Source organism: Mesoplodon bidens (genome assembly GCF_964165515.1).
Source record: "Mesoplodon bidens genome assembly, chromosome: 5".
In the NCBI taxonomy this organism is placed as follows: Eukaryota; Metazoa; Chordata; class Mammalia; order Artiodactyla; family Ziphiidae; genus Mesoplodon; species Mesoplodon bidens.
Window position 1 is genome coordinate 129,568,221 of NC_138161.1, and position 19,979 is coordinate 129,588,199.

The 19,979-nt window shown below is 41.8% G+C and overlaps 1 protein-coding gene across 1 annotated transcript in view; it reads right to left on the reverse strand.

Moving 5' to 3' along the window:
* The window catches only part of MED12L (mediator complex subunit 12L), a 319,746-nt gene that overhangs the window by 217,831 nt on the left and 81,936 nt on the right, over positions 1 to 19,979 (reverse strand). Inside the window, exons 12-16 of the mRNA XM_081234367.1 lie at positions 12,048 to 12,179; positions 9,137 to 9,263; positions 5,459 to 5,673; positions 3,836 to 3,940; positions 2,801 to 2,977 (exon numbers count right to left, since the gene is read on the reverse strand). Of these exons, the coding sequence (XP_081090493.1) occupies positions 2,801 to 2,977; positions 3,836 to 3,940; positions 5,459 to 5,673; positions 9,137 to 9,263; positions 12,048 to 12,179 (756 nt within the window). The remainder of the gene's footprint in view (positions 1 to 2,800; positions 2,978 to 3,835; positions 3,941 to 5,458; positions 5,674 to 9,136; positions 9,264 to 12,047; positions 12,180 to 19,979) is intronic.

Genomic DNA, 19,979 nt, shown 5'->3' on the forward strand with positions numbered 1-19,979 from the left:
CCACCCCACCGTGGCAAAACTGTCTTCCATGAAACCGGTCCCCGGTGCCAGAAAGGTTGGGGACCGCGGCTATAGTGGATATAGAAGTAGACATATAACGTTGTACGCGTGAAACATATAATGTTATCAATCCACATTACCTCAGTAAAAATAAATAAATGATCTCAAAGGATGGGGGGGGGGGGAGAAAGAAAGATGGTGTTCGTGGAAGCTAACAAGACAAGTTTGACTCCAGACTCATTTTTTTAGCTCTGCACTGAGAACTGTTTTCTGAAGCTTGAACCCTAAAGACAACTCCTACCCACAATTTTACAATACATTCTCTGAGTTTGAAGAGCACAGTAAAGGAGAAAATGCACAAAAACGTGCCTCTTACACTTATAACATGGTAGGTACTGGACAAACTCCAGCTGGCTAGTGCTAATGACAGGAACCCCAGTCAGCATCACGTATCTAACACGGACAGGGTCTAAGTGACTCACCTGTGGTACAGGCTGGGAGAATGCCTAGACACTAGAACCTGTGCTTGTGGGCAATCTAAGAACATGTTTTCACTGACAAGCAGATCAAGACATTCATATATGACCATATCTGAAACTAGTTTACTTTCCTGAATCTTTTGGTCAAGTCCCCTTTCAGTCTTCTCTCCTTGGCCTTCACTGACTAGAGCCACATGTGAGAGACAAAGGAGAGGGGAAAAAAAACCACTTTTTGTTTTTTTAATCATATTCTTATATTCTCCTCACATGCATGATTGGCTAGTTGAGTTTTCCCTTTTATTAAGGAAGAGAACCAGACTCACTACAGCATTCCTAACGTCACTCTTCTATTAATATATACTTTTATTGCCCCGTTTTTGATAGCTTATTCTAAATTTCCCTCACAGGAAAGGAGCTTCTGGACAATTGGTGAGAGAAGGCTGTTAAAAAATTGTACCCTACAACATCAATTTTCTAGCAATTCTTTTATGACTGCACATGACAGTTGAATTATGTCATAACTCATCATGAGGCATATAGTCACATCATTCATGCTCTTTCCTCTCTAAGGAAGGGGACAGTCTTGAGAATGCTAAGTGCTGGGAACCACTGTGTCACCAAAGGTCACGCGAATAACAGAGGAAAGAAGTCCATGCTTGGGCAGCCCCCCGCTCTCACACCCACACACGCGCGAGGGAGATGTCCAAAGCGCTGCTTACCCAAGAGAAGAGCACAGAACGCTCAACCAATTTGAACCATTTTCAACTTTTTGCCATATTTCCTTTCCTTCATTTCCCCTGTCCATTTTCTTTAAATAAACTTTTTATTTCGGAATAATTTTAAATTTACAGAAAAGGTATAAAGATAGTACAGAGAGTTCCCACACACTCTTCATCTAGTTTGCCCTAAAGCTAATGCCTTACATACCACGATACATTTGTGAAAACTAGGAAATTAATGCCAGTGCATTACCATTAACTCCAGACTTCAGTATGGAGTCTTTTTGACTCTGACTATTTTAAAACAGATCACAGACATCATGATAGTTCAGCCATGAATTCTTCAGGATACATCTCTAAAATATCAGGCTACTCTTTCGGCTGCCCTAAATAAACTGTGAAGTTATTCCATTATGTGGAAAATGAGTGATGCCTACAGGTAGCAGCTGAAAAATATTGATATATTCAGCCAGTGATGAACAAGAAAAAAATTGTAGCTACTTTTGATATAGCCCCGGGCAGAGAAAAATTAACAAGTGGTTCTCAATTGTAACAAGAAAAAAATATATATGGGTGTAGTGATTTTGAAAGTCATTTCGGAGAATGTTCAAAAATAACCAAAAAATAAACAAATTTAAGAAAATATTTAGCCTAGAGATCAAAACTCCTCAAAGATATCCAGGAAATAACATAGTATGTACCTCACAATTACATTTTTTGTTAAAATAATAATAATAATAGTCTTCAATTAAAAAAAATGACTCACTGAAATTACACTTAAAATAAAATTCCAGGGAAAAAGATAGTGAACCTAAGAATTAAAAAAAAAAAAAAATTTTACAAATTTTGGCCCCATTTTCACTACAAATAACAAAAAACTAATCTTGTTTCCCTTCAGAATAAAGCATATCACTTGTTATGACTCAAAACACTAAATTTCCTGGCAACCATTTTCCATATGCTATCCAGTTCTTAAAGTCAACAGGTCAAAATCCAAGTCCATCTCATACACCGCCTCTTCTATGAAGCCATAACCGATTTCTCAACCAGATGCTCTCCCCCCTTCCAACATTTATTCTTTGAGAGTGGAAGAGACGCAGGAATGTCAAACGGTTCTCCTTCCAGTGGACACTTGGGTTTTTACTTAATTACTGCACTTATTTTGGTGCTTGTCATTTTATACACATTTGTCTCCCTCCTATCTTATTCATCTTTCCTGTGCCCAAAAATTCTTACTCATCTGTATAATACCAAAAGTACCTACCACAATACAGTGCACACAGAAGCTACTCAGTAAATGAGTTTCAAACTGAAGTAGGAAAACACATTCAGACATCATTTGCAGTGACTCAGATGCTCTTAATAAAAGGACATGAACATAGAAAAGTCTGTTAAATCTAGCCAGCCAGTAGTAGTATCACCCCACTAACTTGGACTACATGAGCACGTAAGCTACATGATGAGAATCAATAACAAAAGAAGTAGTGAAGGCAAAAACTCACCTGCTACCGTACGTAGTACTCAGGCAAGCGGTTGAATAATCAATGGTCAATGACCCTGCAGTGAAATAATCAGGTTGCCAGCTGACAAGCTGTGACTTACCAGAGGTATGGGAAAATGGGTTGCATACTGCAGATGTCGTAGGAGGTCATAATTAGATGGGAAAATTAACTCCCTTGGTTTTTCTCTCTTCAACAGCTTCTCACCGTTAACTGACATTCTTCTGCCCAGGGAAGGGTTAGCATTCTCACAGGACTCTCCAGGCATGGGAGAAAAAATCTAAGTCATGTAAAACAAATGTTGGAGATTGTAAATGAAAGAGAGCAAAACTAAAACACAGAACTTCACACCCACAAGACACTCACACCATATCCTTTCCTTATTTAATCAATGAGCAAAATAATAGACTGTGTTAATTTGCACAAGTTTCATATTCAGATCAGTAGCATCATCCCCCATTCTGAAGATGAGACAATGACAACCACACACGTAAGAAATGTGCACAGCTACATTTCCTGGAGGACCAGAGATAAAATCAGACTTATAGGTAAGTGTTTTCCTCATAGGGCTACATTTCCTAGAAAAACATATACACAGAAATAATTCACTAATAAAGCTCATGAACAACAGATCTAAAGGTTTTAGTCTGTACCCCAACCAACATGTGTTTTCATAAAGAGTTAGTTACACATTGAGATCCCTGAGGAAGAACACGTTGTAATTATACTGAGATAAAGTAGAAGAATGTATAACAAGTCCAGAGCCAGGAAAGCTGTTACTGAGAAGCTGAACACACATTCAGCAAATCAACATGGGCTGTCCTGATGAAACGACATTCATGTATTCCTGAGATAATGATCTCTAAATGAACAAAGGAGTCACAGTCAACCAGGAGGATGGGAGTGTTAGAATGTACAAAAGGAGGCAAGGCAGCCAAAACTGAGGAAGAGCTGAAATGAGATAACTGCATGAGATGATTAACTAAGGCCTCGGGTGGAAGGCGAGAGGATGACATTCACATTACCAGTACATAGTGCATTCCAATGCACAGGGCAAGGGGCAGAAAGATGGAGACAGTTGGGGCAGAGGTGGGGAGGAGCAGTTAATGGTCAATAAGAATTTGAAGGTTGAACCTACTGGAAATTCCGAACCAAAGTCAGTTTTAAAGTCACTCTTGTCTACTTCATCAAAAATATTAGTAGTTCCTGAGTCAATGCCCATATGCGCCATAATAGTCTGTTCCTAATAATTGCCAGAGAAAGAAAGTCACGTTGTAAATTTTGTAGTTCATGAAGAAGCTGGAGCTAAAACATGACAGTGACATTTTAAACCATCTTATGTCCCTTTTCCCCCTAGTGTCTTTTTTTCTCAGTAAAAAGAAAAGGAAGTTCAGACACCCATTGCTTTACAAAGTCACATTATTTGTCCTCATGATGAAAAAGATTTAACTTCCGTGATATTTTAAGGGAAAAAGTATACAAACTTCCTGATTAAAAACAAACTGGCCAGGCCTCCCTGGTGGCGCAGTGGTTGAGAGTCCGCCTGCCGATGCAGGGGATACGGGTTCGTGCCCCGGTCCGGGAGGATCCCATATGCTGCGGAGCGGCTGGGCCCGTGAGCCATGGCCGCTGAGCCTGCGCATCCAGAGCCTGTGCTCCGCAACGGGAGAGGCCACAACAGTGAGAGGCCCGCATACCGCAAAAAAAAAAAAAAAAAAAAAAACTGGCCATAATTTCCTTCTTGGGGGTACTCCTAGTCACACGCTCACCAGCTTGTCTTAGTAAGAAAAATCTAAGAGTATGTTTAAGATAATAAGATACCTTGATGTCCAAAAATAGAAAAGAGAAAACAGAAACATAGAAAAAGCATAAACAGGTAAAGTAACTTTATTTTTTACTCTTTTTAACTTCTACTGTGGACAAATTTAAAAACAAAAGTATTTACATTAAAGAAATAATTTTTAAAAATCTTAAGAGTACAAACTCACATGTGCAATTTTAATGGCAGGTTTTTAAATTACAAGGATAGCCACTATTTTTAAAATATCATCATAGTATATGCTTAAACTCTCACAGAACCAATATGAGGCTTTATTTTTTAAAAACTGTCACAATCTCTCACCATTTTCTACTATTTCCCATCACCAAATTCATGTTTTCTGCCTTGAAAATTTCCATAAGTATCTGGAACAATGTCCAAAATACAAGAAATTGGCAGAAAATTATAAAGTCATACTCACAGTATAAAGTAATTTGTTAAAAAGAGCAATTCTGCAACATTTGAGAGAGATTAAATTTTTAATTAATTGAAATGAAAATACGATGTGTTATGACTAAAACGTACGTATAGAAGAGTGATATAAGTAATGAATGATACACTGGAGAAAAGATGCTCCTTAGAATGAAAACAGACAGGATGTTAGGGCCAAAACAAGTCCAATTGTGAGGCCCAACATTAAAGGAAAACTGGAGATTAGAAATATATAAACTTGGAAGAATATAATTCCAATCCAATGAAAACTGTGATAGCCTGTCAAATCTTTTCATTACTAGCATTAGCATATCCAAAAGAAAATTCTAGGAGATATAAACTACAGTCCAAATGTTTTGTGTGTGAGTGAGAAGCAGAGATAAGTGAGCTTTGAAACCAGAGAGTAAAACTGGAAACGATCACCTTTCCACCACCACATAATCCCGCTAAAAGTGGTTCCCCAGCAGAGTTTGGTTTCTGGGGGGTGCAGCACCCCTCCCAGGGCCATACCTCCATTTTCACATCATGGTCCTTTGGATAGTGCTCATCTGCATTTTCTCCTGCTGGCGACCGGGGCCGAGTGGAGGCGGTGATGGACAGGTCTCCTCGAGAGATGAGGGTACACATGTAGGCGTCATGGGAGAAGACGTCGTGCCGGATGAACTCACAGAAGAGCAGCACCAGGTTCACAAATTCCACCTTCTCACATTCACTGTTTGGATCCGCTGTAAAGAAACAAATTCAATCAAGAATCAGTTTCCTCAACTGGGTAGGGAAAAAAAAACCCAAAAAACAATGACTAATTTTAACAATATTTTCACTACTTTTCATTTTTTTTTAATAAAATAAGGGATTTATTGGAAAATTATGAGGTTGTAGTGTTTGGCACAGAACTGGCACACCAGGTTTTCTGTTTTTGTTTGTTTTTTAATTTTTATTGTTTTATTTTTCTAACATCTTTATTGGAGTATAATCGCTTTACATTGTTGTGTTAGTTGCTGCTGTATAACAAAGAGAATCAGCTATACGTATATATGTATATCCCTATATCCCCTCCCTCTTGAACCTCCCTCCCACCCTCCCTATCCCACCCCTCTAGGTGGTCACAAAGCACTGAGCTGATCTCCCTGTGCTATGCAGCTGCTTCCCACTAGCTATCTATTTTACATTTGGTAGTGTATATTTGTCAATGCCACTCTCTCACTTCAACCCAGCTTATACTTGCCCCTCCCTGTGTCCTCAAGTCCATTCTCTATGTCTATGTCTTTATTCCTGTCCTGCCCCTAGGTTCTTCAGAACCTATTTTTTAAGATGCATTAGCATACGGTATTTGTCTTTCTCTTTCTGACTTACTTCACTCTGTATGACAGACTCTAGGTCCATCCACCTCACTACAAATAACTCAGTTTCGTTTCTTTTTATGGCTGAGTCATATTCCATTGTATATGTGTGCCGCATTTCTTTATCCATTCATCTGTCAATGGACACTTAGGTTGCTTCCATCTCCGGGCTATTGTAAATAGTGCTGCAGTAAACACTGTGGTACATGACTCTTTTTGAATTATGGTGTTCTCAGGGTATATGCCCAGTAGTGGGATTGCTGGGTCATATGGTAGTTCTACTTTTAGTTTTTTAAGGAACCTCCATACTGTTCTCCATAGTGGCTGTATCAATTTACGTTCCCACCAACAGTGCAAGAGGGTTGGTTCCCTTTTCTCCACACCCTCTCCAGCATTTATTGTTTGTAGATTTTTTGATTATGGCCATTCTGACCGGAGTGAGGTGATACCTCATTGTAGTTTTGATTTGCATTTCTCTAACGATTAGTGATGTGGAGCATCCTTTCAGGTGTTTGTTGGCAATCTGTATATCTTCTTTGGAGAAATGTCTATTTAGGTTTTTGCCCATTTTTGGATTGGGTTGTTTGTTTCTTTGATATTGAGCTGCATGAGCTGCTTCTATATTTTGGGAATTAATCCTTTGTCAGTTGCTTCGTTTGCAAATATTTTCTCCCATTCTGAGGGCTGTCTTTTTGTCTTGTTTATGGTTTCCTTCTCTGTGGCACACCAGTTTTGACTGTCCCACTGTAACTGAAAAATATCAATAGTATCCAGTGTTCTAAGCACCATTTCTAGATTAAAGGTAGTGGTCCCTGGCAAATGAATGATGATTTAAGTAATCACGCAAACACACAAAATTTCAGGTAAGAAAAAAAAGCAGGGCTAGACTGCTTTCCTCTGGTTTTACTATTATAACTGCTCATGATTCATGACTCATGACTGTTCTACCTAGAGTGTATCCGTGTTTTGGGGGAGAGTGGTTTGCACTTTTTCAAAGGAGACTTCACAATAGAACCATAATTCAGATGGTATAGGAAAAAACTCGTGAGTGGGATCCACTGAAAAGAAAAAGGGATAATGGAATAAAAAGGGCCCCAAGATGGAGCTGTGCCATCTTTATAAATTCATAGCCAGTCTATTTTACTCACATTATGACTTTTTTTTTTTTTTTCCGGTACGCGGGCCTCTCACTGCTGTGGCCTCTCCCATTGCGGAGCACAGGCTCCAGACGCGCAGGCTCAGCGGCCATGGCTCACGGGCCCAGCCGCTCCGCGGCATGTGGGATCCTCCCGGACCGGGGCACGAACCCGTGTCCCCTGCATCGGCAGGCGGACTCTCAACCACTGCGCCACCAGGGAAGCCCCACATTATGACTTTTAATATCGCAGCTGTAAAACTCTGTATCTGCACCTTTGAGAGGTTAAAAAATGACTGAAGTACTGAGACTAAACCTACAAAGCTCAGTCCCTGGTACCATCCCATTCACAAACACCCATAAAGACAACAGCTGGATCCAGGGAATACTACACTCAGTGCCCTAAACCTTAAGCCTAAATGTATGCTCTCGCCCATCTCCAAAGCCAATGGTGAGCAAGCTCGATTCCGAGGAGCAGAAGCGCTCTCTCCGACAGAGCAGTCAGCGGGATCCAGAGCAAGCAAGGCACAGGAGGAGGACGTTCTTCCCGAATTTCTTTGGCAACAGGAGTGGGGACACGATGAGGGGAGCAAAGGGCAAATGTCTGTCTCCCCCAGGACACAAGGTAAGTCAGAGCTGCTGACTTCCATCCCTGACAACGTATCTTCTCCTCTCCGGAGTCTCTCCTGTCCTTTCGTTTCTCTGCTCCCTTCTCCAGGCTTCATCACTGCTCCCTACATTCCGACCACCAGCTTGGCTGGGGCTCCTGTTCTCCCTCTAGCCTAGAACAGCCACCAAGTAACTAAAAGAACCTCACGCCCAGGTGTCACTCAACCCTAAACGAGGCCCTCCTCAGAGGAATAGGAAGCAGTACTGTTTCTTGCTGCTTTACCTCTTTCTTCTCCACAGATGGCTCCCTTCTCTACCTTCTGCTCTTTTCTCTCCTATCATTTGTCACTTTTTGCCATTTTTCTGTTTTTCCATCACCATCTATACTGAGACCCTCCCTGCTGTCCTTTGTCAGATGAAAACCTCAGAATAAGGTCAAGCCCACTTAGCTCACACAAATGACTTCTTTAAAGTTTCCACCTACAGTACAAACCCACTGGGTGGTCGTTTATTCCCCAAATCCCCCTCTCCCCACCAACAATGGAATAAAGACACAAAAAGAACATGATAGGACATGAACATCCGAGAGAGTGTAGGCAAGCAGCCAACCATCTTTACAAACTAGTTCCTTGTATCAGAGACCTGCTTATAAGGTACTTTTGTTTTATTTATTCCCCCTTTTAATGTCAGAAGTTAGAAAATCAGGAATTTAGAAAACAGTGCAAAAAGAGAAAGTTCATAATCACAATATATATATATAATAACATCACAGGACCTTAGCTCCTCTCTTTTGGTTAAGAAGGATCTAGAAAGGGAAAATTAGTCCACCAAACACAAGGGAGTGAGCTGACTTATTGTTTTAACTATTAAAACTCTGGAAATTTTTAAGTCTTTCAAGATTGCCTGATTCTAAAATCACATAAAAGTCTCCACTGAAAATAGGCTACAAAATTTTGCGTGGTAAAATATGCATTATATTTAGTACAAAGAACTTTTGATAAAATTACAGATAAGGGAGGGGGGAGGGTTTTCTCCCCTTTCTGATCAATTCCAAAAAAGGTCAATCCCCTTATTTAAGATCTAAAAGCAAAGAGCTTTACTTACACAACGAGGGGGCCTGTGTATCTAAAAACCTTAGCAGAACATTCTGGAAAACAGGCAAACTAGATCCAGCAAGAGAGGCTGAAGAAATGGACTCCTTCTCATCTAAGACCTCTGATTCACCACATCTCTAAGATTAAAAATAAACAGGCAAAGTTAATTATAGAGGACAAGTTTGAAATGTGTTAGTTTTTTATTAACATTTATGTTCTTGGATAAAACAGGCAAAATTAATTGAGATTTCTGTATTTATTTGAGGGCCATGCATCATAAGTGAATATAATTTCTAAAAGTTGAGGGAAACTGCCCCCGAACAATTCAAATGATTTCAAAGAACCCCTGTGAAAAACATTATTCATGTGAATTATATACTCTGCACAGCACAGTATGAATATCCACTGAATGTGTAATATAGTACAATAAACTACTCATTAACCCTATGCAAAACTGCTAAAAATAATTTGAGGTTATCCTCATTTTTAAATAGTTCATGTTTAATGGTATTCCCTCCGAGAAATATTTGGGCATGTATTATTGAGTTTGATTCTTTTGTGTTTGTTTTTGTCAAGCAGTGAATTTACGAGTATGGTGGGGAAGTGTGGTATCAAATGAGAAAACTAACATTATTCTTCTAATAAGATTCTTTCACTCATCACACTTCACCAAGAAGCTCTCTCAGAACTTCCTGGAATCTCCACAGTTCATGAAACCCATCTAGAGAAGCTGTTTAACTTCTACATTCTTAAGGTCAGGACTTGTTGGAAGACCCGTAAAGAAACAGTTTAGAAGCAATCAGAACCTCATTTTCTATTCTTTTTGATATCCCTTTGATTCTTCCCATTTTCATTATCTACTTTAATATTAAAATACTATTATATTTAGATATGATTTATTCAATCCATCCTCTCTTTATAAAGGTCAAATTTTGAAAATTGATTAATAGAAATCAATTACCTTAAAGATTTCAGAGAGAATACATTTTTAGCTATGAATACATTTACACCTATTAAAATTACTGTCATCTATATGTGAACCTCTTCTGAGTGTGAGTGTGTGTGTGTGTGTGTGTGTGTGTGTGTAAGTGCGTGTGCGTGTGAGTGGTGGGGGTGTGGGCGGTGTTCTGGGATACACAAGCGGGGAGGAGAAGACACAATAAAAACAATCCAGAAGGAGCAATGAAGTTTGAGGAATTCAACCTTAGTTACTGAAGTTTAATCATCGCAATTCACTGTAGAATATATTCTATTCATAAAGACGTAGGAAAAAAGCAATGGAGCGCTTTTCCTAATTTGGCCATTGTAAAAGGGGCCATGTGGTTTACACCTTAGTATCAATATCCTCAAGCCCCAATTTCAACGACATGGCCTTTTGTATTTGGCGAACAGTGCTTTCCCAACAGAAGGAGGTATCTATGAAAATATTCTTCCTATTTCATTTTTTAATACTGTCACAGGAAGCAGGTGTATTATCAGTAACACAGCACTGAACAGGGTGAGCAAGGCCCCTGTTGTCAAGCTTACTCTCATAGGCGTTAAATAAGAAGGCAATAAGAGGGCACCAGGCATGAACTGAGAAGCCAATGAGGAAAGTAAAACAGAGCCGCCTGAGAAACAGGGCCCGAGGGGTGGGTGCCGTTACCTGTACCTAAGGCGGGGATGGAGGAGCTTCCTGAGGAGGTGACACATGTTGAGCCAGGAATGCTAGACAGGAAGCGACACCTCCGGAAACAGGAATGGCCATGTAAAGAGCGGGGCACCAAGCGTGCCACCCGGGAGGAACAGCAAGAGCAAAGGCCCCGGGCTTCCCGGGTGGCGCAGTGGTTGAGAGTCCGCCTGCCGATGCACAGGGGACACGGGTTCGGGCCCCGGTCCGGGAAGATCCCACGTGCCGCGGAGCGGCTGGGCCCGTGAGCCGTGGCCGCTGAGCCTGCGCGTCCAGAGCCTGTGGCTCCGCAACGGGAGAGGCCGCAACAGTGAGAGGCCCGCGTACCGGAAAAAAAAAAAAAAAAGAGCCAAGGCCCCAAGAGAAACACAGGTGTGGTGCGTGTGAGGACAACGAAGACCAGAGCAGCTGGGGCTGTGTGTCACCCAGCGGGGGGAGGTCCGGAGGGAGGTGGGAAGGGCAGGGGCGGGGCTCCTGGGAGGCTCTGTGGGTCCCGGGAAGGAACCGCTGGGAGTTTCAGGAACGGGACAATGTGATCTGTGTCCATTTTGAAAAGGCGTCTCTGCCTGCTGGGGGGAGGGTGGTGGGGAACACGGGAGGGAGGGAGGGAGACACTAGGCAGGGGGCCCTGCCGTCACAGCTGTCCAGGGGAGAGGTGACAAGGCTGGTCAGATCACACACATGCCTTCTCCAGAGCCGCTCCTGCCAGGCCCCACAGGCAGAAAGGAAGGCTCACTTGGAAGCTTTCCTTCAACAAAGCTAATGCTGACGAGGTTATAGCTTTGCATGTTCCCTTCTAATCTACTCCGGAGGCTTTAATTGCTCTCTCCTGGGGCCAGAAGGACACAATCTCAAAAACGAATACAAATTGGCATCTGTAACCTCACAGTTAGGACTGCCTCAAGGAAGTATTTCTAGATCCACTACCCGTGTGTACATATACACAGATGTATATAATACCAAGTGTACAGACATCTACGTATGTGTGTGTGCCTTAACCTCACAAAGGGAGATTTCCATTGTAAATCAGATATTGAAGTTTTATTTTAAATTAGTCCAGAATATAAATTATTGGCTGCATCGACTTAGAGGGGTCCTACTATGGAGTCCTTATGTGAATTTGTATATTCTTCCTTTTCCCTTCAAAGGGAAAAAAAAAAAAAAAAGCATAACGAGAGTAAGAAACAGAATCCTGTCCAAAGCAGTATTTTTAAACAATGGCATCGACAAGGAGAAGGAAAACCCAACCTACCTCTGCCTCGATTTCCGCTTGCCTCTTCTCCAAGAGCTTTGCCACAGCCATGGCCCTGTGCTTGCCTGATCTCTTACAGCTCACGGCCCATTCGCACAGCAGCGTCACCACAGCTTCATCGCTGGGGGCAGCCTAACAACCAACAGAAATGGGTACCAGCCATGTCACATGAAACAGTCACCTGATGCACGAGACTTAGGATGCAAGCCACAGAATATCTGAAGTTTGAAGCTTTCTTCTTATATTGTTTTACATTTGTTTTAGAAATGTCCCCAAATCTATTTTAACTGAGGTATAAGGAGTAAAACGTCAGTCATCAGGAAGGAAATCACTTACTTTGAACAGCTGAATCTGTGACAATTTCCAAGAAAATTAAGAGTTTCCTTGTATATGCTTTCACTTACACAGGATCATAAGCCAGCCCCATCAAGCCTCCAGAGCTCAGTTTCAAAGGAAACAGAAAAGGAGACCGACGGCTGAACATCAAGGACAGCCGTTACAAAGCCCAAGGACTTCTTCACTCCACTGCTGAGCCCCTTGGGTCCTCACTCACCGCCTCCCATCAACACATAATCCCAACGAGCCAGGCTAGCGGGTCTCCCAGTCCAAGGAGGAACTGGAAGGAACAAACTGGAGGGGAGGCCGGGATGCTGATCAAAACTCACGGCCTTAGAAACAACAAGCATGAAGAGTGACAGCCAGGCGTAGAAAGGAACAAGAGTTATAAGCAGACCCAGTTAACAGAGGTCGGTAGCCTGGATCTGGGTAGGACTCAGCACTGCCACCAGAACTATCAGCTGTAGCTGCCGTGGTCTAGAGATGGGTACCACAGACTGAGGACCAGAAGAGTCAGAGAAAGGCCACAGGGACCCAAGTGACATGAACTGCAGCGGGAGAGGGGGGTGTAAGTAAGCAGGGGGGTCGTCCCTCTATACAATCGCACCTTTCCCCACAGAGGAGCTGTGCCAAACACTGAACATCCACTGCTCATTTTTAACATCTGCCCAGTTGTATAAACACTGTGCCAAAAGAACCAGACAATCACAGTACTGGCATTTATATGCTATGTGAGACGCTCTTAACTTTTTAGAATCCATAAGCTCAATTAAGGTTATGATAGCTAGAGGCACACTCTCAGGAAAAATACACATATACACACGTGCACTTTAGCACAACACTTCAGAAGGTGTGAGGACTCTGAGAAGACATCCAGGAATCCCTGATCAGCTTTTAGATACCAGCAGACAATTCAGATCATGAAAATCAGTTTATTCCAAGATTTTTACCCATCCTACCCTAAGTTTGGTTAAACACATGCTGATGTAAAGAAATGTTATCTGGGGCAGATATCTCAAAAGGAGCTCTGAGTCTCTTCATTTAAAACAAGAGAAATAATTCAATTACAATGTATAAAGGTTGAACATAACATTTAAAAAAGAAAGCAAAATGGGAGGAGTTCCTGCCTGGATTCAATCCAATCCTGGGAAAAGCAAAAAATATAAAAGTCAATGCAGTGAAGCGCCGCATGCTTAGATTTAGAATATTAAAGAGAACAAAAGGATTTATTTTAAAAATACTGCCATCAGTTTTTAATAAACTCATCGGCCAGTAATGTGCACTATATTTTTATCCCTGTGCATCATCAAACAAAATGAAAATGTGCTACAGAAGAATAATTGACTCACCCAACGTAAGTAATAAACTCTGCTTGACCTAGAAATGCATAGAGAAAACTATATAAAGGAAAAGACTTCTTTTTAACACATCCAGATATTGACCACTGGTTTGGGGCAGAAAGGTGCTAGAAAACAAGTCCTGGGAAAGAGAGAATTCACTTTCAGAAACACTTATTAAGCACCCAGGATATGCCAGGCATTGAGGAGATAAAATTTTTAAAGATCTGGCCCTTGGTCTCAAAAAGTTCACCCTCTAGAGGGAAAAGCAGAAAAGGCAACTAATCATAAAGCAACAAGCTGTTCTGAAGGTGTGGGGAGGAAAGTGACTAAGTTAAGGGCCTGGCACCTTCCACATCTCATAGGCGATGAGATGTGCCGGCTTACAGACATCTGAGATACTAACTTGAAGACACACGGGCCTGCAGTCTACCCACTGCAGTTGTGGCCTCAATATGTAACTATTAGGAATTAAGTGAATTAAGAACATCAGGGGGAAACGCTGCTAAAAGACTGAGTTTTAAAATATAAAATTTTAATTATGCCCATAAACAGTTATACATTTCAAAATCTATTTTCAACCAATAAGTATTTTCCAATCCTGGCCAGATTCCAAAAGTGCAAAGTCCACTCCTTTCTGAATATCAAACAGTTTGCCAAATGAGGCCACTCTTGGGCTTCCCTGGTGGTACAGTGGTTGAGAGTCCGCCTGCCGATGCAGGGGACACAGGTTCGTGCCCTGGTCTGGGAAGATCCCACATGCCGCGGAGCGGCTGGGCCCGTGAGCCATGGCCGCTGAGCCTGCGCATCTGGAGCCTGTGCTCCGCAACGGGAGAGGCCACAGCAGTGAGGGGCCCGTATACGGCAAAAAAGAAAAAAAAAAAAAAAATGAGGCCACTCTTTCCTGAGGACACTGGAGTGGTGGGGAGGGAAGAACTGGCAGGCTCAGTGCTGATTTTAAAAGAAACAGTAAGCTATTACAAAAGAAGTTTTATGACTAACTTCTCAGAAGATCATAGCGGAAAATCAGGTGATATTACACCAACTTCAAGGCAAGCCATCTCTGCAATAGAAATAATTACATATTTATATACTTGAGTCATAAGGCGTTTCATTCTTCTTTACTACTGAAAATTGTTATAACATAAATTTTTAAAATTTAGCATTGCTTTCTGAGGTACCTTCCCATTCAAACATCCCTTTCCCCACTATTTACTACAAAATTTTGGTTCATATTTTAAGTGGTTTTACCAAGAGGTCTTTTCTAGACTCCACTAATTATCAAAAATGAGGAGGGGCCCCTGCTTACTTCACTCTAAATGCCAGCTCCAGGGTACACCCCATCAGACACGTTCAAGAGGCATATAGACAGACAACCACGCACAGGTGCCTCCTACCCCCCCACCCAGAGCCCTGCCACCGCTCTGCTCTCGATAATTTTTAGAAAATTATTAGAGGATGGCTTCCATTTGTCTGCCAGATGCTATCTTACAAATTAATTCGAATAACTGTCCAAAGGACACCATGACTTCAAATATGGAAGTTGAAACGCATTCTCATCCTGTAAAGAGATGTCTAAAAATATTAAACTCCCTTTCTTTAAGGCAACCAATAACTGTAGAGTGGAATTTAATAAATATTATTTTAAAACAAAATAACTTCAAGGCAAAAATTTGAGGTAATTTAGCAGCTCAAGATATGAACTAAATATAGGCCCCTGCCTTCCACGAGATGGCAATTAAGTGGGACAGACATACATGTATACAAATACATACATGTATATAAATAATTTGGACACATAAAAAAAGAAAACGAAAATTATTGCAGAAAGCCAACAACATTTAACAGGAGCAGAGAGGACTGAAGGGAATTATTAGATATTTCTTTTAGAAGGTGGCTTTCAAGAAAAATTTTGAGGAATGAATTAAATTTCAAAACTGAGACACACAGGGAATTCCCTGGCGGTCCAGTGGTTAGGACTCAGTGCTTTCACCGGCGGGGCTTGGGTTCAAATTCTGGTTGGGGGACTAAGATCCCACAAGCCTCCAAAAAAGAGAGAGAGAGAGAGAGAGAGAGAGAGAGAGAGAGAGAGAGAGAGAGAGAGAGAGAGAGAGAGAGAGAGAGAGAGAGAGAGACGGGAGAAAAAAAATGGAATTAAAAAAACAAACAAAAACTGGGCTGAGCAAAAGGAGAAATAAGTATATGGTAGGCAGAATAATCTCCCTCCCCCACCCCAAAGATGTGCACATCCTCATCTCGGGACCTGTGGATATGTTACTATAAATGACAAAAGGGGACTGTGTAGTAGTTGTGATTGAGACAAGGGTCTTGAGAAGAGGCGATTACCCTGCATTATTTGGGTGGGCCCAATGTAATCACAGTGGAGCTTGTAAGGGAAAGGGAAGGCAGGAGAGTCAGAGGAAGACATGCGACGATGGAAACAGGAGTCAGAGGCAGGGAGAGATTTGAAGATGCCACACTGTTGACTTTGAAGATGGAGCAAGAGGACACAAGATAAGGAATGCAGGTGATCTCTAGAAGCTGGAAATGCAAGGAAACAAATTCTCCCCTAGAGCCTGCAGAAGGAACGCAGCCCAACTGACCCTTTGATGAGGGCCCAGTAAGATCATAACCTCCAGAACCATAAGAGAATAAACCTGTGCTGTTTTAAGCCACTAAATTTCTGATAACTTGTTACAGCAGCAATAGGAAGTTAATTCGAAGAAGTTTTAAACAAACATACAGAAAGTAGTGTTGAGGTTCAAGGAATTATAGGGCAGAGGACTGCTGTTTAAATGGCAAATAGAGGAAGGCTACAATACAGTATTAAAAATCCAGGGAAGGGCTTCCCTGGTGGCGCAGTGGCTGAGAATCTGCCTGCCAATGCAAGGGACATGGGTTCGAGCCCTGGTCTGGGAAGATCCCACATGCCGTGGAGCAACTAGGCCCGTGAGCCACAACTACTGAGCCTGCGCGTCTGGAGCCTGTGCTCCATAACAAGAGAGGCCACGACAGTGAGAGGCCCGCGCACTATGATAAAGAGTGGCCCCCGCTCGCCGCAGCTAGAGAAAGCCCTCGCACAGAAACAAAGACCCAACACAGCCAAAAATAAAAATAAATAAATAATTAATTAAGACCACATATTAAAAAAAAAAAATCTAGGGAAAAGAGTTTCATGAAAACTCATGGAAGAAGAGTACCACGAACTAGGTAGTAGCCTCATTAATACATTCACTTATTAATTCATCAATAAATATGTATTGCCACCAGGCCCTCTTCTAGGCGTTAGATATAAACAGTCTCGTGTATTACTTTGTAGGAATAAAAGGTGGTATTTCCCTTTTGGATGAAATGTCTACCATATAACAAGAGTCTTTAAAATGTTCCCATTATTGGCTTCAAGAATTCAATCTCTGAGATTATAGCTCAAGGAAATTATCTTAAAGTAAAATGATATGAGTCCTCTAGGCATCAGTGAAGCCTGATACCAAGATACTCACCCCCTCCCAGCTCCCAAAACTGACAGAGTTTCCCTCTGAAATTTTAAACAGTCACCTAAAGGATCAAATCAGAGAAAACCAGGTGACCTTACAGGGAGAGAAAGGTCCACACAGATGATTCACAGGCCAGAGAATCTGTCTTCAGCAGTGGAACCATGGAAATTTTTGTGATGGTGGTTTTGTTTTTATTTCTATTTTTCTTCAGGCAAAGAGCAATATTTCAATATCTAACTAAAGATGCATAAATAGGAGAGGCAGATAAGACAGGCTTGTAACGGAACACAGGAGAGGGGAAGTCAGAGGTGCACGATTACCAGCAAAGCTCAAATCCTCTCAAGAAGAGAAGTTCTCAGACCTCAGACAAGGTCTGCTCTCTGTCCGCCCACCATTCCTCCCTTCTTCCGGGAACAGCACCCTTACTTCTTCTGGGGGTACTACTGCTCCTCCTGCCCCAAGTGGTGCAAGGAGGGGGTTACTAATTGTAGTGCCCCATCCTCTCAGCTTCAATGCGACATTCTGGAGTTGGGCCTTTGATGGGCAGTGAAGACTTTAGGCAATTCTTTGAACAAAAGAAAAAAAATCACTCTATCAGGTACTCATTACATGCACTGCTCTCTGCTCAGTCTTGTAAAATATTCTGGATGATAAAGAGACTAGCCCTGACCAAATGAAATTGTCTGTTTCTATTCTGATCAAATATCGATTTTCAGAACAGGTTTTCTGCAATATATATTGCTTATTCTAGTCATTACTAAAGTCTTAGCACTTTTAACTGGCCAAAGCAGACAAAACAAAAAATGGAAAGTATCAATACTTGACCTTAAATGTAAACCTTTCAGTCGCCTCTAATGAAAATTTAAAATAAAAAATAACTTGGTATGGGCTTAATCACTCTCAAAATCACTAACAAAGATAACGATGGCAAATTTTCAGGCGCTAGTAACAAAAAGAATTAACATTTATTATTGAGTGTTTACTCAGTTTACAGTCAGACACTACGATGTGTTTCCAGAATTATTTCTTTTAATCTTCACTACCTATGAGCTAGTTATTATGATTATCCTCATTTTACAAATAAGGAAACCAAGGCATAGAGATGTTAAATAACTTGCCCAAGATCACTCAACTAATTAATGGAACCCTTGCCACAAGATAAATCTTGGGAAATGAACTAAATAAGTAGAGCTACACTGTGTTCAAAGAACCTGGAAGGTGATCTTGACCCTCCCCCAGAGTACGCGATGGCCCCGAGCTTCTCTTTGCTCTTCCGCCTCTACTCTGGGTGCTCAGAGCATCAAAGTATTCTGCTCCCTTGTGCAATAATATTTATTTCCATGTAATATGCATCTTTCACAACATAGCTTCATGGCTACTGGCTTTAAATATCCATTAGGAAAGGGAAACACACCTCTCAACTATTAAAGAAAAGTACTTCATCTTCCCAAACACTACAAGCCAGAGTTGGAGTCTTCATGGGAAGTAACAGACAGCTTTTCATACTGGTACTTTGACAGACAGTAAGAAGTTGTTGAAAATACACAGCACGCACCCCCCTAGCCTCTAACTACACACAGGCAAATGGATAAACAAGAACAGGAGTGAGACAGAGAGCCATGACACATAAAGTTAAGGTCACAGAAAAAGCCCCAAACTAGGGGGTCAAGAATGTGGGGCTGGACTTCCCTGGTGGTTCAGTGGCTAAGAATCCGCCTGCCAATGCAGGGGACACGGGTTCGAGCCCTCGTCCGGGAAGATCCCACATGCCGCGGAGCAACTAAGCCTGTGCGCCACAACTACTGAGCCTGCGCTCTAGAGCCCGTGAGCCACAACTACTGAAGCCCGCGCACCTAGAGCCCGTGCTCCGCCACAAGAGAAGCCACTGCAATGAGAAGCCCATGCACCACAACAAAGGGTAGCCCCCGCTTGCCACAACTAGAGAAAGCCCACACGCAGCAACGAAGACCCAACGCAGCCATAAATAAATAAATTTAAAAAAAAAAAGGAATGTGGGGTCTAGCCCTGACAGAAATTAAAATGTAATCATGGCAATAATAATATTAACAACTGTAAATTTTCAACCACAGTGATAGCAGGAGTAATAACCGAAAATATTTACTGAGCAGATACTGGGTGTTTTACATACATCATCTCTAATCTCAACAACAAATTTTAAGGAGGTGCTGTGATTCCCATTTTACAGGTGAGAAAACTGAGGTTCAGAAGTTAAGTAAGATGGCCCAGGGCACAGAGGTCAAAAGTAGCAGGACCGGGATACCTAATTTTTTCTGTTGTTCCCATCTTGGGTGAATCAAGATCAGGGGAAGCACAGGAACATCATGATTACATGGAAGTCTCCCAAGGGGCTCACATGCACCCCAGGAAGCCTGCCTCTCAGCCCACTCCAACCAACCACTGCTCCCCGCTGTTCTGGCCCTGACTTGTACTTCTCTAGGGATGACCCAGACCTCTAACCTAATTGACATGCAGAAAATGAAACCACAGGAGTGAATTACCAAAGATTTCATTCCTCCTCTGACACTTGCTAGATCAGATGCTTGTACAAGGCAGGGATCTGTCTTTTGCATGGTTTTATTTTCAGTATCTACCACAGTGCCTGGCACATAGTAGATTCAACAGATATCATTAATCAAAGAGTAAAAGCAATAATACAGTGTTACATGAAACCAAAGGTAAAAACAAGGTGGATGGTGGGGGGGAGGGGATTTACGATTTGTTCCCCACCCCTGACACACACATGC